Source organism: Elephantulus edwardii, unplaced genomic scaffold, assembly GCF_000299155.1.
Source record: "Elephantulus edwardii isolate Elephantulus edwardi_28Jun2011 unplaced genomic scaffold, EleEdw1.0 scaffold00028, whole genome shotgun sequence".
In the NCBI taxonomy this organism is placed as follows: domain Eukaryota; kingdom Metazoa; phylum Chordata; class Mammalia; order Macroscelidea; family Macroscelididae; genus Elephantulus; species Elephantulus edwardii.
The window spans coordinates 11179817-11195692 of NW_006399778.1; the positions used below are offsets into that span (position 1 = coordinate 11179817).

Genomic DNA, 15876 nt, shown 5'->3' on the forward strand with positions numbered 1-15876 from the left:
TAGAGCAGGGTTTAGAGCTGTTGTGCATAGGGTCGCTATGAGTCGGAGACGACTCGATGGCACATAACAACAACAAATACATCATGGAGAGGATAAATAGACTGGCAAGCCTTTTCTTTTCCAGTGCTGTCTGGAATCAATTTATTGACCACTTCTTTAGGTCATTTGTCTGCACCTCTCGGGTCATGATTTCCATCATTTTCTTCCGGATTTGGCGGACCTGTTGGTGCTGAGCATAAGATATCTTCCGAATTTGATTGTTGCGTTTTTTTGTAAAACCAACACAAAATAGACGGAGCAAATAACCATCAGTGGTTTTGACATCAACATGTGCTTCTATCATGGTCTGCCATTGTTTGACCATGGAGCACATTTTGTCCCTGGTAAGATCCATGCCATGGAAGTTGGTGAGGCAGTTTTTGCCTTGAAGTCCTCAGTAATTAGCTTGAATTTTCTAAATGCAACTTCGTCATTTTGCAAATTAGCAAGGCTCACTTCAAAAACACAACCCTTAAGTCCATCATATGCAATTTTGGTTCTTTAAGTCCTTGTGACTAATGTCTTCCCAATATTTCTTATATTGAACATTGCTGGCACCTTTACATCATACCAATCTTTCTTAGAAAATGGATCAGCCACTTTCTTCTTGGCTCCTTTTTTGCCACCTTTTGTAAGGCGCTTGTTCTTGCCGACTGCCATGGTGGTGCCGAAAGAACGAAAAGCTGCGTTTTGTTTTAAAATTTTTCAACGAAGTACTCAATTGAGGCCACCATGCCAGTGGCAATAGGAAACATGCGAGCTGACATAAATAAAAAATAGTTCCCGGTTGAGTTGAAAATTTCTTATCTTAGTCCAGCCCTGGGATAAGCCGTTTAATGGCTCATCATAATCTATGTTTAACAGTAAGGTAATGCTGCTAATTGCAAATAATACGGATTTTCTGAATATATGCTAGAGTACAGAAAATGTGTTCACGTATAAGGTGTTAGAAAAATCAATCAAGAACATAGAGTTAAAGACTGTACAACCCAGAAGAACAGTAAGCCACTTTGCCAATCTTCTTTCTATCCTACTAATTGTTTAAGGGATTATAGTATATTACAATCTCTTTAAATTGATAAAAATTGTAAGTACATTATAAAAACTAACCTTACCAAAATGATAAATGTATTCTAGTATTTCACATACGGAAATAATTACATTTTGCTCATTTTAAAATCCTGAGTTTCATGCAAAGGAAGTAGTTTAATGAATTAAAAACAGTGTCTTGTATACTTGTACTGTGTATAGATTAAATCTGTTGAGTGAATAAATCTTTTATCAAGCCATAAACTCTAGAGGAGAGAAAAAGAAATTACAGCTTTGCTATTACAGCAGGGGCTCTTGGTGGCATAGACCATAAGTTGCAGTGCTAACCCAAAGGCAGTTCATATCCACCAGTGTCCCTGAGGGAGAAAGATAGGCAACCTCCTCTTAGTGATTTTCAGCCTCCTGAAAGCCTGCTAGTGGGTCAGCTATGAGCTGGTGAGAACTAGAGGACTTTACAGTGAAGACCAGTAAATGGTTCTAAGCTTTTCCTCCTTTTTAGGGTGGTGGTGGTGGTGTTTGTTATGTACTGTTAAGTTGCCTGTGACTCATAGCGACCCCATGTACAACAGCCCTAAACCCTACTCTATCCTATGCCAATCTTACTGTCTTTGATGCACCTACCCATAATACCCCAGTCACTTAATCAATCCAGCTCATCAAGGGTCTTCCTCTCTTGCACTGTCCCTCCACCTTACCAAGCATGACGTCCCTCTCCAGGGACTGACCCTGCAACATGTCCAAAGTATGTCCAGACGAAGCTTCAGAATCCTTGTCTCCAAGGAGTAGCCTGGCTTCACCCTCTCTAGGATGAGCTTGTTTGTTTTCTTAGCAGTCCATGGTATATTCAATACTCTTCTCTAGCACCACAGCTCAAAGGCATCAGTTCTCCTGTCATTCCTAGTCATTGTCCAGCTTTCTGAATAAATAAGCATGGACTTAGTAAATCTTATCCATGTGACCAATTAAGAGTCAAATGTCAAACTGTTGGGTGGGAAAACAGTAAAAGAGATACACCATGATACAAAATATTTCTTACTGTAGAAAACCTAAATGCAGTTATTATCTGTATTCCCAGATGCCATTATAATAATGAAATTCTAGCCTTAATACTTTACAATCATAAACATATGGGAAATAGATCTACAGTGAACAGAAGAAGCCCTAGAGGAACAAGAATCACTCAAAGCAGGTGCATTTTGTATAATGCTCATAATTATCTGTGAGGTAAGGATACTGAGACTTTGAGATGTCAAACATCATCTAGATTATCTCTAAGATCATCTAGATAGAAAATTAGAAAGATCGATGTTGAATCCAGATGTTTCTGATTTAGAAACTTCCGTTTTGGCTCAAGAGTTATTGGGAGGACTTTAGATTTTATTTTATTTTTTTTTTTTTTTCATGATTAATTGGTGGACTTTAGATTTAACATGTGGTTGAAGAACTTAATCCAGAAAGGGACTTGAAAGTGGTAAGTGGCCGTTCTGAAATTTTTTATTTAGAATTTTTGCCTTGAAACATTAGAAATTCTGTTATAATTGTATTTATATGGTTATGTTACAAAAAGAATTTGACATTTTAAGATTTTCTATTGGTCATTATTTGAGTAATTCCTATGATTTTAATGACTAAACCTTGCAAGGATATACCTTTTTTTGCTACTGTTTTTAACCTAAGTTTTGCTGCTAGCATCCTTTTCTTTGAAGTCTCTGTTTATACTTTTATTATAGCTGCTCAAAGAGTCATGGTGATGGGAAAAGGGCATGGACAAACAACTGAAAATTTACAGCTCTTCTCCTTTCTTACTGTAGTCCGATCCAATCCACTTGAAAACTTAATGCTTATTTCCCTTTATTTTCAAGATTTTTCTTGTTAAATTATACAGTATCTAGTGTTTTAATTAGTAATCTTATTGCTAATATTTCAGAGTAGAACAATAGGGATATTTAAAGTAAAGTGAGTCAGTCTTCTTAGATAGTAATTTGGATAAACAGCCATTTGGATTAGGAAATTTAAATGGTAAAGAATGGAAGAAAACAGCATTTAGAGTTATTTATTGTTCATTTCAGAATTGATCTTTTAATTGAGACTGATCAGATAAACTTTTACCTTTGTATTAACTTTGATTCTTTATATGTACTTAATTTAGTTTTGTTCTCTTTGATTTTTAGAACCAGACATAAGTTCTGAGGAATCTGCTTCCACTGTAGAAGAGCAAGAGAATGAAACTCCACCTGCTACGTCTAGTGAGACAGAGCAGCCAAAAGGAGAACCTGAAAATGAAGAGAAAGAAGAAAACAAGTCTTCTGAGGAAGCAAAAAAGGAGTAAGAAATTATACCTTCTTGTTATTTATAATTAAAGCCTATTGTTGTGTGCTGTCAAGTCAAAATGAACTCCTAACTGACCATCCAGTGGATTTTCAGAAACTGTAAATTGCTTATGAGGAGATTGCCTATCATTCTCCCACAGAGAACCTGGAGGGTTTGAGCTGCTTACCTTTGGGTTAATAGCTTAAATCCTTACCATTTAGCCATCAGAGCTCCTTTTAGAATTTAAAATGGTTAGCAGAACAGTGGTTTGAATAGTCTAAAAATCATTCTTTCTGGCTATGTACTATTTTTGTGTGTGTGTGTTTAAAATGTAAGGATGCTTAATAAGTTAACCACTGACAAAAGAAATAAAGGGAACATGATTATGAAAATATGACTGGAGACACTTCACCATTCTGTTCCTCCTACCCATCTGCCAGGGTGAATTGTCTTTGTGTGTTTATGTTAGAAAAAATAATAAGCCTTTAATTTTAAGAGTTATAAGGCGTTTCATCTTGATGATACTGTTATTGTCTAGAAAAAGTAATAGTAAGAATAAGCAAGCTATTTCATACACATAATCTCATAATTAACTGTCTTAGAAGATAGTTGGTATTATATTACTGTTTTACAGGCTGAGAAGACTATAAGTCCTTCACTAAGATCATGTAGCCAGCAAATACTGGAGCCGAAACTAAAACCTAGCCTTTCAGACTTAGACCTTGAATTCTTTCCTTACTGAGTTGCCTCTGTTGTAGTGGTTACTGCATTTTAACATTTTCTTTTAATGTGTACTTGTGCTGACCAGTGTTAAAGAAGTAAAGTGCCTCTTCTGTACCGAAAACAAATAACATTTTGGTTCACGTATTAACTCTTTTTTTATAAAAAAAAACCCAACAAGTGTTTTGTTAATGTTTATTGTACATATTTCACTTACTTTAATATTACCTGAATTAAAACGTTGATTTTTATACCTTCCCTGATAGTTTTCCTCCTTCTTACTGTGTAAATTCTTTCTGTATAGTTTATCTTACATAATAATTCTTTGCTTTCAAGTGAGAAAGAACAGTCTAAAGAAAAGGAGAAGAAAGTTAAAAAAACAATCCCTTCTTGGGCTACACTTTCTGCCAGCCAGCTTGCCAGGGCCCAGAAACAAGCACCAATGGCTTCTTCCCCACGTCCCAAGATGGATGCAATCTTAACTGAGGCCATTAAGGCAAGTTTTCCTTTCAAGCCTTTCATCTTAGATGTACTTTGTTACTCTTTTGCTTATTTTAAAAATGGTATACTATCAAGGCATCAGAAATTATGCTCTACTTCCTAAAAAGAGACTTAAATAGAAAAATGTCTTTGCCAGGTTTTATTTTTATAATAGACTATTTGGTAAGGACTACGTTTTTTAGTGGGTTGTGTTTTTTTGTGCTTTTTTTTTTTAAATTCATATACCCTACCAGGAATTAACTATAACTTTATGTGTATATTTCTGTAAATCCAGTAAGCTATAGACAAACAGAATATATACAGAATATATAATAAAGGCCATTAATATTAGCCTTGAACATAACAAAGATCATTAGAGTGGCACAGGATAGAAGATTCAGATCTGTTGCTCATAGGGTCACTGTGAGTCATTGTCGACTTGATAACATCAAACAATAGTTATGTGGAGCCATGATGGCACAATGGCTAAGAACTCACCCTTAAACTGAAAAGTCACTTGTTCAAACCTACCAGTCCCTCTGGAAGAAAAAGATGTTGCAGCTTGCTTTGTGAACGTTTATCCCCATTGCCATCGATTCAGAACTGACTCATAGCTGACCCTCCAGTGAGTTTTTTGGGGCTGCACAGAAAAAGGCTGCCTGTCTTTCTCCCAAGAAGCCACTGTGATTTCAAACTGCTAGAGATCTGGCGTTTCAGCCTGCAGTGCACCTCTCTATGGACTCCACCACCAGAGCTCATGAAGATGTACACTCTTGGAAACTGGATAGGGTAGTTTTGCTCTGATAGATTAGGAACCAACTTATGGCAGTGAGTTACTGTACAAGTATGATTTTTATTTGAAATTTGAAAATGTTAAATTTCTTTAACAAAAAAGTGAATACTTTTTATGCCAGGCAACACTGTGTATTGTTATTGTTAGGTGCCATCAGGGCAAGTATGAGTCATAGTCACCCTTTGAACAACAAATCTGAACCTTGTCCTATTTAGTGCCATCCTCACAGTCTCTGACATACTTGAGCCCATTGCTGTAGTCACTGTGTCAAATCATATGGTTGAGACTCTTCCTCTCTTTCTCTCTTTTCCCTCGACCTTTCTTACGATGATGTCCCTCCCTCTCCAAGGAATAGCCTTTCCTAGCACCATAGCCAAATATGTTTTATCATTTCTGCCTCCAAGGAGCACATATGGCTATACTTTCTCTAGGACATATCCAGTTCTTTTGGCAGTCCGTGGGATAGTCAGTTCTTTTCTCCAACACCACAGCTCAAAGACATCAGTAATTCTACTGTCCTTCTTATTCATTGTCCAGCTCTTAGATGCGTAGCAAGTGATTGAAAAGACCAGACGCATCTTAGTCTGCAAACTGACATCATTGCTTCTCAAAATTTGGAGAGGTCCTTGATGGCAGATTTTTCCAATGTAGTACATCTCCTGATACCTTGATTGCTATGTACTTAATTACTTATACTTTTACAAATTCTTAATTGAAACTCAGGGTAAATAATCTTGGAGAAAAAATTGTTTTAAAAAAAGAATGTATATTTTTCAAGCTGATTATCTAGTTACTGGTTATAGTTTCCACTTGCTTTACCATTTTGCTTCTAAAATACCTTCAGATATTTTTCTTGCTTATTTATGACTTTAATCTTTTCAGACTTCAGATAGCTTGTGTGAACATCAGAGACAACTGGTTTGCTTTAATTTATTAAACTCTTAATCTGAACATGTCTTTATTGAGTGCTTTTTTTCCTTTCTGTTTGCCTATTTGTTCCTATTGGTCAAAAAATAAGACTAAAAGTAGGACACTGACTCAAACATTCTCAGGGCCCTGTCATTAGAAGCTGAGTCAAGATTGGAGAGAGAGGGATTCACATCATTAACCAAGTGTGGTGTATATAGGAAAGAGCATTCAGCCTCACTGTCATTTGCAGAATGCACCAAGTCAGTACTGACCTCATATACTTGAAAAGGATTTACCTTTAGAAGATGCTTTTCTCTCTATTAAGACTTCTTAAACCTCTCATGCATTTGAAGAAAACTTTCAGTCTGGATAGCTTAACGATAGTGAAATTTCTATTTTGATGCCTTTTTTCAGGGATTTCACTTTCTAATTATGGTGTTTAAGTTTGAAGGAACACAGAGAAGGAACTAAAATTTTTTAAATGTTAAAACAGTATGTGAGACTTAAATAATGGTGTATTATGATTGTGTATGTATGTCCAACTAATAGCTATATAAAATGTGTATATTCCATATAGCATGACAAGTTTTTATTTTGGATCTCTTAGAATCATATTTTTAATCATATGGGAATCTTACTAGTTTGCTTCCATCACATTTTTAGTTGGGACAAGGGTGTATTTATTTCAACCTTTGGAGAGTTCTGCTAGGCTTTCTTCACTTTTTTTTTTTCTTGCAGGATTAGGAGTACATTCCATTAATTGCAATAGTTCAGAGACATTTACTTAAATTCATTGGTCAATATTAACACTTTTATGTAATACAGCCTGTTTTGGCTGGCCCACCTACGTGCAAATTCTTTTTCTTTATGGTTAAGCTATATAAAGTTACATTTCATGAGAGTGAATTGATGCTACACTCAGTTTTGGTAGTCTCTTTTTTGTTGCCTTGGAGTTGGAACTGACTCATAGCTGACCCTCTAGCAGGTTCCTGGAATTGTAAATCACATAGGAAGAGATAGCTCATCTTTCTCCCTCAGAGCTGTTGGTAGATATGAACCACCAGAGAGGTGCAACCTTTGGGTTAGCATTGCAACTCCCTTTAGACTATGTCACCATAAAAATGGAAATCCATGGACTGTAATATAAGTAAATATCAGGTGCTACTAACTGCTTCAAAATTTACACCATTTGAAAAAAGCAGGCATTTGCTATCTTATAGTGTGAGTGAACTGCTGAAGTCTTCTGTAGGCATTAATCAAAGGGAGTAAGTAGAGTGGACATAGGGAGAAGAAAATGAAGCTGAAACTTTTTGACTCAACTGTTAACAGTCTATAGAACTGAGTAGAACATTAATTACTTCACAGTTAATGGAACATTTGAGCTGACAAGCTTTTGGTTGGCAGATGAACATTTAAACCACTTCTTCACAGAATGTAATTCATGTAGTGTACAGTTTCTTCAGTTGTTTTTAACTATTTTAAGTTATTCCAGAAATATTAGTAATTCTCTATTTCTCCATAGGGAGCTCTGGTGGCCTAGTGGTAAGAAGTTTCACTGCAATCCCAAAGGCACGCTGTTCAAATCCACCAGCTGCTCCATGGGAGAAGGATGGGCAGTCTCCTCCCATGTGATTTACTGCTTCTGAAAACCCACTGGAGGGTCAGCTATGGGTCGGTTCCGACTCGACGGCACACAACATTTTATTTCTTCATATGAAATGAATTACCTGAACTATTGTTTAGTCTTATCATTTTAATCACCAGTTAGCAAGTACCCTTTCAAAGTAATTTTTCAAAATAGATGCAGTTAAAAACAGGTAGTTTAAAGTAATGATTGTTTGATAAATTTATTTTCTAGGCATGCTTCCAGAAGAGTGGTGCATCTGTGGTTGCTATTCGAAAATACATCATCCATAAATACCCTTCTCTGGAACTGGAGAGAAGGGGCTATCTCCTTAAACAAGCACTGAAAAGAGAATTAAACAGAGGTGTGATCAAACAGGTATCAAATGATTGTTCACTGTAATTATAAGATTGCTTCATTATGTATAACTATATTTAGTAAAAGGCAAGGTTTTTTGTTTGTTTTTCTAAAAAGTGTTGATAAAATGCTTAAACTGACTCTGATTTATTGTCTGTGAATAGGTTTCTAAAACATTCATACCAGTTGCCTTTATAAGTAACTACGTTTTTTTAAATAATTGCCTACTTTTGTATAGAGTCAAAACGACAGGCTAGTGTAAATTTTTCCAGCTTACACTTTCAGTTGAATTCTTTATTAAGGGCTATTTGTATTTTGAGAGCATACAGTACTGAAGATGAGAAGGCAGGGCTAAGGACTCTCCTACTGTAAGCAAAAATGATCATTGATTTTGTTGTATTTGTTAGTATTAAAGCCTGAGTTCCATGATTTGACTTAGTACCGTTCTAAATTAGCTTTGGAAATAGGCTAACCTCTTTTTATATTACATTATCATTGCATGTTATGAGTATCAGCAAATGAATTGAGACTAATTCATATTGACAGCAGGCATGAATCTGTGCTACTTTGCATAATGTGGCACGGCGTTTGTTAGAATCAAAAACTTAGAGCTGTCCTGCCCTCTTGTTTAATCACTCTGTCAGTCTTCTTGTTGAGGGTCTTCCTTTTTGTCTGATCCTCCACTTTTCCAAGCATGATGTATTTTTCCAAGGACTGTTCTCTCTTGGCACCAGATGTAAAAGTATGTGAGACAAAGTTTCATCATCCTTTCCTCTAAGGAGCACCTTGATTGCACTTCCACTAAGACTTGTTCTTTTTTTGCTCTTGTTTGTTCAAGTATTATGGTTTCTTTCGTTGTTATTGAACTATTTTAAGCTATTGAAGAAATTTTTAATTCTCTCTTTCTACAGTATGAACAGAAGTTACCTATTTATCTTTCTTGTCATTTTTATCATCAGTCTGTAAAATGACATTTGTTTACTACAAAGTATTACTTAGCCAATGTAATTATTAGAGCCACAGTCCCATCCAGTGTCATTGTATGGTCACAGCATTGCTTATGGACTAACTTTTTGGTTTCTCTCTTGAAACCCACTCTTACAGGACTGACTCTCGGTTTGATTTTGAGTGGCTTCATTTGTTAGCAGTATAGGTAAAGCTAAGGTGTGGAGGATCTTTAAATCCACTTTAATGATCTTTGAAAGTATTTTGTAAATTACAGAAATGCTCATTAGGACTGACACAAAGCCTTATATGCAGTGACTAGAAAATTACTAGTCTGCAACTCTTACCTAATATTGGAAAACAGGTAGCCTAAGACCAAGTGGGCTCTAAACTTTTGCCAAGAGGCTAGGTTTCCTCCAAAACTGAAGACTTTTCAGTTTCCCTAAAAGATGGTGTTCATTCCATAGACATTTTTTGTTAGCACTTGTCAGAAGATTATTTAACCTGGTATCACAATAGCATTCTTCTTCCGTTTTGTAGATGAGGAAGCAAAAACCACAGAAAATTAACTGAGTTGTCTAGAATTGAATAGTTAGTACAAGAAAGAGTTTGATTATTTCAAGTCTTTAACTTCTATTCAGAGTTTGGTCTCAAGTCTTTTAACTTCTGTTCACTGTTCTTTTATCTCTGAAGAGTTAAATAATATGTCATATCTTGCATTATCATTATCTACAGTCTTGTTAGTCTGGTGTAAAGTTTAAAATACACCATAATAGTTTAAAAGGAAAATACTGATTTATTAATTAAAATGTTAATTTTAGGTGAAAGGAAAAGGTGCTTCTGGCAGTTTTGTTGTGGTTCAGAAATCAAGGAAAACATCCCAGAAATCAAGAAACAGAAAGGTGAGATGACTGGTATAGTTCACTTGAGTACTCTAATGCTGTTGATAAACCATTATTACTACTGAACAAAAAAAGCAACTTTTATTAATGGTAGGTATCTTTCAGATCCTGTACCAAGTGACATTTTCCTAGAGTATGACTAACTTCTATTTTATAGAAGAAAGAAACAACCTGGAAAGGTTATAAAATAATATAGTTATCACCTACCTAATGGTGAAGTATGGGAGTCCAGGAATGGCACAAACGGTTATACCTTTGGCTGCTAACCAAGGAGCTGGCAGTTTGAACTCATCCAGCACTGAAGAAAGGCGTGGTAATCTACTTCTGAAAGATCACAACTGTTAAACCCTAAACACATGGAATCGCCATAAATTAGAATCAACTTGATGGCAGCAGGGTTTTGGTTTGGTGTATGAACTACACTACTTTATGGAAAATATTTTTAATCTAGAGGAAGCTTGCAAGTATATTTTCACTTTTTAAAAGATTTTTTTCTTTTTTAAATTTTATTATGTGTGTGTGTGTGTACCATCAAATCAGATCTGACTGGTACAGGAGGAGTCCCTCCTCCAGCAGAGCATCTATCTGGTGGACTCGAACTGCGCACCTCTGGAATTGCAGTGCAGCTTCTTGCCACTAGGCCACCAGAGCTCCCTTTTCATTGATATTTTAACAAAAGTTTACAGAAAACTTCTATTTCCATTTATTAATTTTTGCACATCCCCCCCCCCCAAAAAAAATATTTTCATCAAGTACTTTACCCTAATCCTTTACTGAGAGTAGATTGGTGAGTTTTTGGTTTGGTTTGTTCTGTTTTTTTGGTTTTCTTTGTATGATGTATCTGTGTTAATACTATGAAATATTTAGTATTTCATTTAGGTCCGCAATTAAAATCATTAATATTCTTTTACAGCTTTAACAACTGAAGATTTTTACACTTTTTTCCATAGAACTTTGAAAATTCATTTTTGTACATTGGGTTTTGTTACAACGTTTCTCTTTGTTCTTAGTTTTTAAATGTGTGTGTGTGTGTGTGTGTGTGTACCATTGAATCAGATCCAGCTGATACAAAAGGAGATTACCCCTCCTTCTCCAGCAGAGCATCTGATGGATTCAAACCCTTTGGGATTGCAGTGCAGCTTCTTCCTTTACAAGTAGATCGTGTCACTTTTAACTCTTTGAAGATTTTAGCTCATAGAATTTATGAAAGCAATGATATACCACTATGATTTGTTTGGATGTGTGCAAAGAAGTGATGATTTTCTGTAAGCAATCTACTGAGTATTGAGTCTTAAGCAAAGAGAAATGAAGTGGAGGCTTTCTTAATTTGAAATATGAACTTGTAGTAAAGTCTTTGAGTTGTTGAACATAGAAAACATTGTTTTGTAATAATGACAATATTTTATTATATTTCAGAAGACTTCTGCAGTGGATCCAGAACCACAAGTGAAATTGGAGGATATTCTCCCACTGGCCTTTACTCGTCTTTGTGAACCTAAAGAAGCTTCTTACAGTCTGATCAGAAAATACGTGTCTCAGTATTATCCTAAACTTAGAGTGGACATCAGGTAGGAGCCATTTGCTTGGATTTTAAAATGCACAGATTTTTGTTTACTAGACTTGAAGAAGTATTCTTCCCTTTGCTGTTTTTTCAAGAGAAGAAGGAAAGATGAAATATTTAGGAGGTGTTACTTTTAACTGAGCTAGAAATAAAATATATTTCTTTTGTCCTATTATTTTCCTTCTTATATCTCCATATGTAGTTCATTTTGAAGCTCAAACCACATACTCTCTTAAAAGACCCTGATAAAGTTGCACCTCGTTTTTGTTAGATGCTGCAAGAATAATTACTGAACTCTTCTTCCCAAGTGCTCAATGAATTTTTATTCAGACTTACAGCTGAGAACATTAAAAAAAAAAAATTCAAGTTTCTATAACATAGTGATTGTAACAATGGGCTGGAGCATGTGAGCGATTGTAAGAGTGGCACTGGATAGGGCAAGGTTCAGGTCTATTGTTCATAGGGTTGTTATGAGTCTTAGCTCGATGGTACCTACAACAACAGCAACTGCATAACAATAGTTTAATACCTTCATCTTTAAAGTAAATGATTTAATAATGTAATGTAAATGTAATGTAATTGATTTGTAAAAATTCGTGTTTAAAACATCATGATTCATGATTTAGAATAGCACATAGACTCAGTTGTGGATTCATACTGACTTGATAATTTTTTAATTTGTAATTAACAGATTAATTTTTTAATATTTTTTTAAAGATCTTCATTTAAGACGTTGGAAAATTGTATTTCATTCACTTTATGTGAGGGAGGAAATTCTATGGAATGCCATGTTCTAATATAGTTTAGTATTGGTATTTACTAGTGCTACTGAAGAATATAATTAGAGTTGCTCAGTTGTCAACTCAGAAACCACATTTTCCAAAAAGTACTTTATTGTATTCAAAATGCCTAAGAGAAAGAATAATGCTGAAGTAAAGGAGATCCTAGCAACGGAAAATCTGAAATTTGTTACATTATCTTGATCTTTCCATGTTTATTATATAGTGAATGTGCCCGTTTGTGTTTTTGTTGGTTTTTTTCCACCTTTTAAAAATTTTTGTTATTTTGTAATAAATCAGAGAATTGTAATAAATCCGGGAATGAATGTGCCCCTTTGTATAATAGTGATAGGAGCGCAGGGAACTGGATCAGAAATGCATTATATGGGGCATTACAGGGAACACATTTTGATTTTGCTTTTTATCTCCCTTAACATTTACTTGTCACCCACTGGAAATCATTAATTTTTTTTTCTCTCAATCTTTTATTCCTTATAGTCCCATCTACTTACCTAATACAATATATTTCTTCCAGCTTAACTTCTCTCACTGTTGGTCTTGTGAAACATTTCCCATCACTATCTTATGGTGAAACCGGATAATAGATTGTCTGTCCAATGATACTAATGAGCCTAAAGACCTTTTCTTTTTTTTTTTTTTTAAAAAAAGACCTTTTCTTAGAATTCTCTCCCCCTTCCCTTTATTTCTGTGACATCATACAGACTTCAGCTTCCAACTATAGTGGCATTCTTTCAGACGCAGATTTAACATTTGATGGATGTTTTGAAGTCAGCATGTTATATACATAGCCCCCTATGCAGAACACGTCTTTTGGTTTCTTTACTGCTATTTCCATGGTGTTGGTTGTGGACCCAAGTTAAATTATTGACAACTGCAGTCTTTTTTCCGTCTATCATAGTGTAGCCTGTAGAGCCAGTGGTAAGGATTTTTATTAACTTGATGTTGGGGTATAATCCATATTGAAGACCATAGTCTTTGATCTTCTGTAAGTGCTTCAAGTTCTTTAAGCAAATTTGTGTCATCTGGGTAATGCAGTTTATTCAAATTAGTATATTTTACCCATTTGGTACTAGTAATTTCCTGAGAGGTGTGGCACATAACTTATTTCAGAATTATAATTAGTCCCTATCCTCAAGTATTTTGTTGTCAGCCTAGAAATACAGCTTTGTGTTTGACTCTGCCTTCTGTTTTTCATGTCACAGTCCTCTTTTTTAGTTCTTCTCTTGCCTTCCCTGTACTGTTGGTTTTTCAGTTATCATCCGGATAGACTAACCCCTTGAATGAAAAGCTTGTGCTCTAACGTTTAGTTATATGTAATAACTTTTATTTTGTTTTCAAAGCAACAGATTGTCTTTCTAAAGGAATTATATTTTATTCAGCTAACTTTACATAATAAAGTGTTAAAACTTTAGATCTGAGAATAGCTCTTAGATCTATTTCTCAAATAGTTCCTTCACTGATATATTTATCTCTGATTTTTATTTTTCTCTTCAGACCTCAGCTGTTGAAGAATGCTCTGCAGAGGGCAGTAGAGAGAGGCCAGCTAGAACAAATAACTGGCAAAGGTGCTTCAGGAACGTTTCAGGTTGGTTATGATGAATTTGTCAAACTTTTTGTTTTTTTCTCTTAAGAAATGTATTGAGGACAAAAAAAAATTTTGTGATTTTGTAAACTGTATTTGTCAGTATTTAAGTACTAAAAGGTAAAACAGGAAAATTTTAAACATTTATTGAGTTAACGTAATAAGTAGTGAATCTGTTATATGTTAACATAAGTAACATTTTTCATATGTGAAAAGTAATTTTTTTAAATGAAAATTTTAATAGATGACATCAATTCTATTTTTGTAAATTTTTTCATAAAACAAGAGAATGCTTAGCAGAACACAAGTAGACTCTTTTCTAAGATATTTTGGTTGACATATATGAAGAAAATCTCATTTCACAGATAAAATACTGTTAGAAAAACTATATTTTAAATAGCTGTAAGTAGTCTTCATATACTACACTAAAACTCACATGGTAGATTTTCTTAAACAGCTTTGTTGAGATAGGATTTGTATTCCGTAAAATTCACTTATTTTATGTTAAAAATCTAGTGATGTTTAATAAATTACAGAATTTTTATTATTTTTTTTAAATTCTTTTTGTGTGTGTGTGTACCGTCAAATCAGATCTGACTGGTACAGGAGGAGATTATTCCTCCTTCTCCAGCAGAGCATCTGGTGGATTCAAACCACGCACCTCTAGGATTGCAGTTAAATTACAGAATTGTAGTGTCATCATCCCAGTCTAATTTTATTACATTTAAATGTAGTCATTCCCTGTCCCACCCCTCTCCCAGGACAGCTTATAAAGATCTGCAGTCTTTATACATAGATTTGTCTTTTCTGCACAGTTCATTTAAATGGAACATAGAATGTATGATCTTGGTGTTTGGTTTCTTTCACTTCAGTTTTGTGTTTTGTCCATGTTGCATGTGTTAGTGCTTCATTTCTTTCCATTGACAAATAATATGTCATTGCATGGATATAACACATTTTACTTACTACTCAGTCAACCAGCTAATGGATTACATTTGGGCTGTTTCTGCTTTTTTGACTCAAGTTGTTTGTTCATTTTCAGGATAGTTTGTCTGCTTCGAGTTCAGTATATGTCCATGTAAACTTCCGTGTAAATCCCAGTAACTGCCTACCCATTAGCTTGTACAAACAGCCAAGCTCAGATTGTGGTAGAGATTCCATTGAACCTGTAAATCTATTTGAGAGAATCACTGTCTTAACAGTGTCAACTTTCCAGTCTGAATGTTACCATACTCAGTGTTTCTTCATTTTCCTCAATTTGTGTTTTTTAGCATACAGATCTTGCATTTCTTTAACCAAAATTATTCCACAGTATTTTACTCCTTTTCCATACTAGTATGAATAAAATTGCTTTTGTTTTCAGATTATTTGTTGCTAATATGGAGGAGTACATTTGAGTGTATCTTTTTGTTAAGCTGAATTCAATTGTTCTAGTAATAGTTGATAGATTGCTTGGTAGGATCATGTTGTCAGTGAGTCAAGATCATTCTTATGTCTCCTTTTTCAATCTAGATACCTTGTATCTTATTTTCTTGCTGATTCCACTGAATAGAACCTCCAGTATATTGTTGAGTAGAGATGAGAGCACAGTAGCCTTGACTTGTTCCTGATGTTGTTGTTGTTGTTATCTGCCATCGAGTCGTTTCCGACTCATAGCGACCCTATGCACAACAGCTCTAAACCCCGCTCTATCCTGCGCCAACCGCACCACCTCTGACACACCCATCCCGATTACCCCAGTCACCGAATCAATCCATCTCATAGAGGGTCTTCCCCTCCTGCGCTGTCCCTCCACCCTCCCAAG

At 35.1% G+C, this 15876-nt stretch overlaps 1 protein-coding gene across 2 annotated transcripts in view; it reads left to right on the forward strand.

Moving 5' to 3' along the window:
• The window catches only part of HP1BP3 (heterochromatin protein 1, binding protein 3), a 38163-nt gene that overhangs the window by 13670 nt on the left and 8617 nt on the right, over nt 1-15876 (forward strand). For both annotated transcript variants that reach the window (XM_006883570.1, XM_006883569.1), the window contains 6 exons: nt 3261-3414; nt 4456-4615; nt 8160-8303; nt 10049-10129; nt 11546-11697; nt 13985-14075. In XM_006883570.1, coding sequence (XP_006883632.1) covers nt 3261-3414; nt 4456-4615; nt 8160-8303; nt 10049-10129; nt 11546-11697; nt 13985-14075 — 782 coding nt within the window. The remainder of the gene's footprint in view (nt 1-3260; nt 3415-4455; nt 4616-8159; nt 8304-10048; nt 10130-11545; nt 11698-13984; nt 14076-15876) is intronic.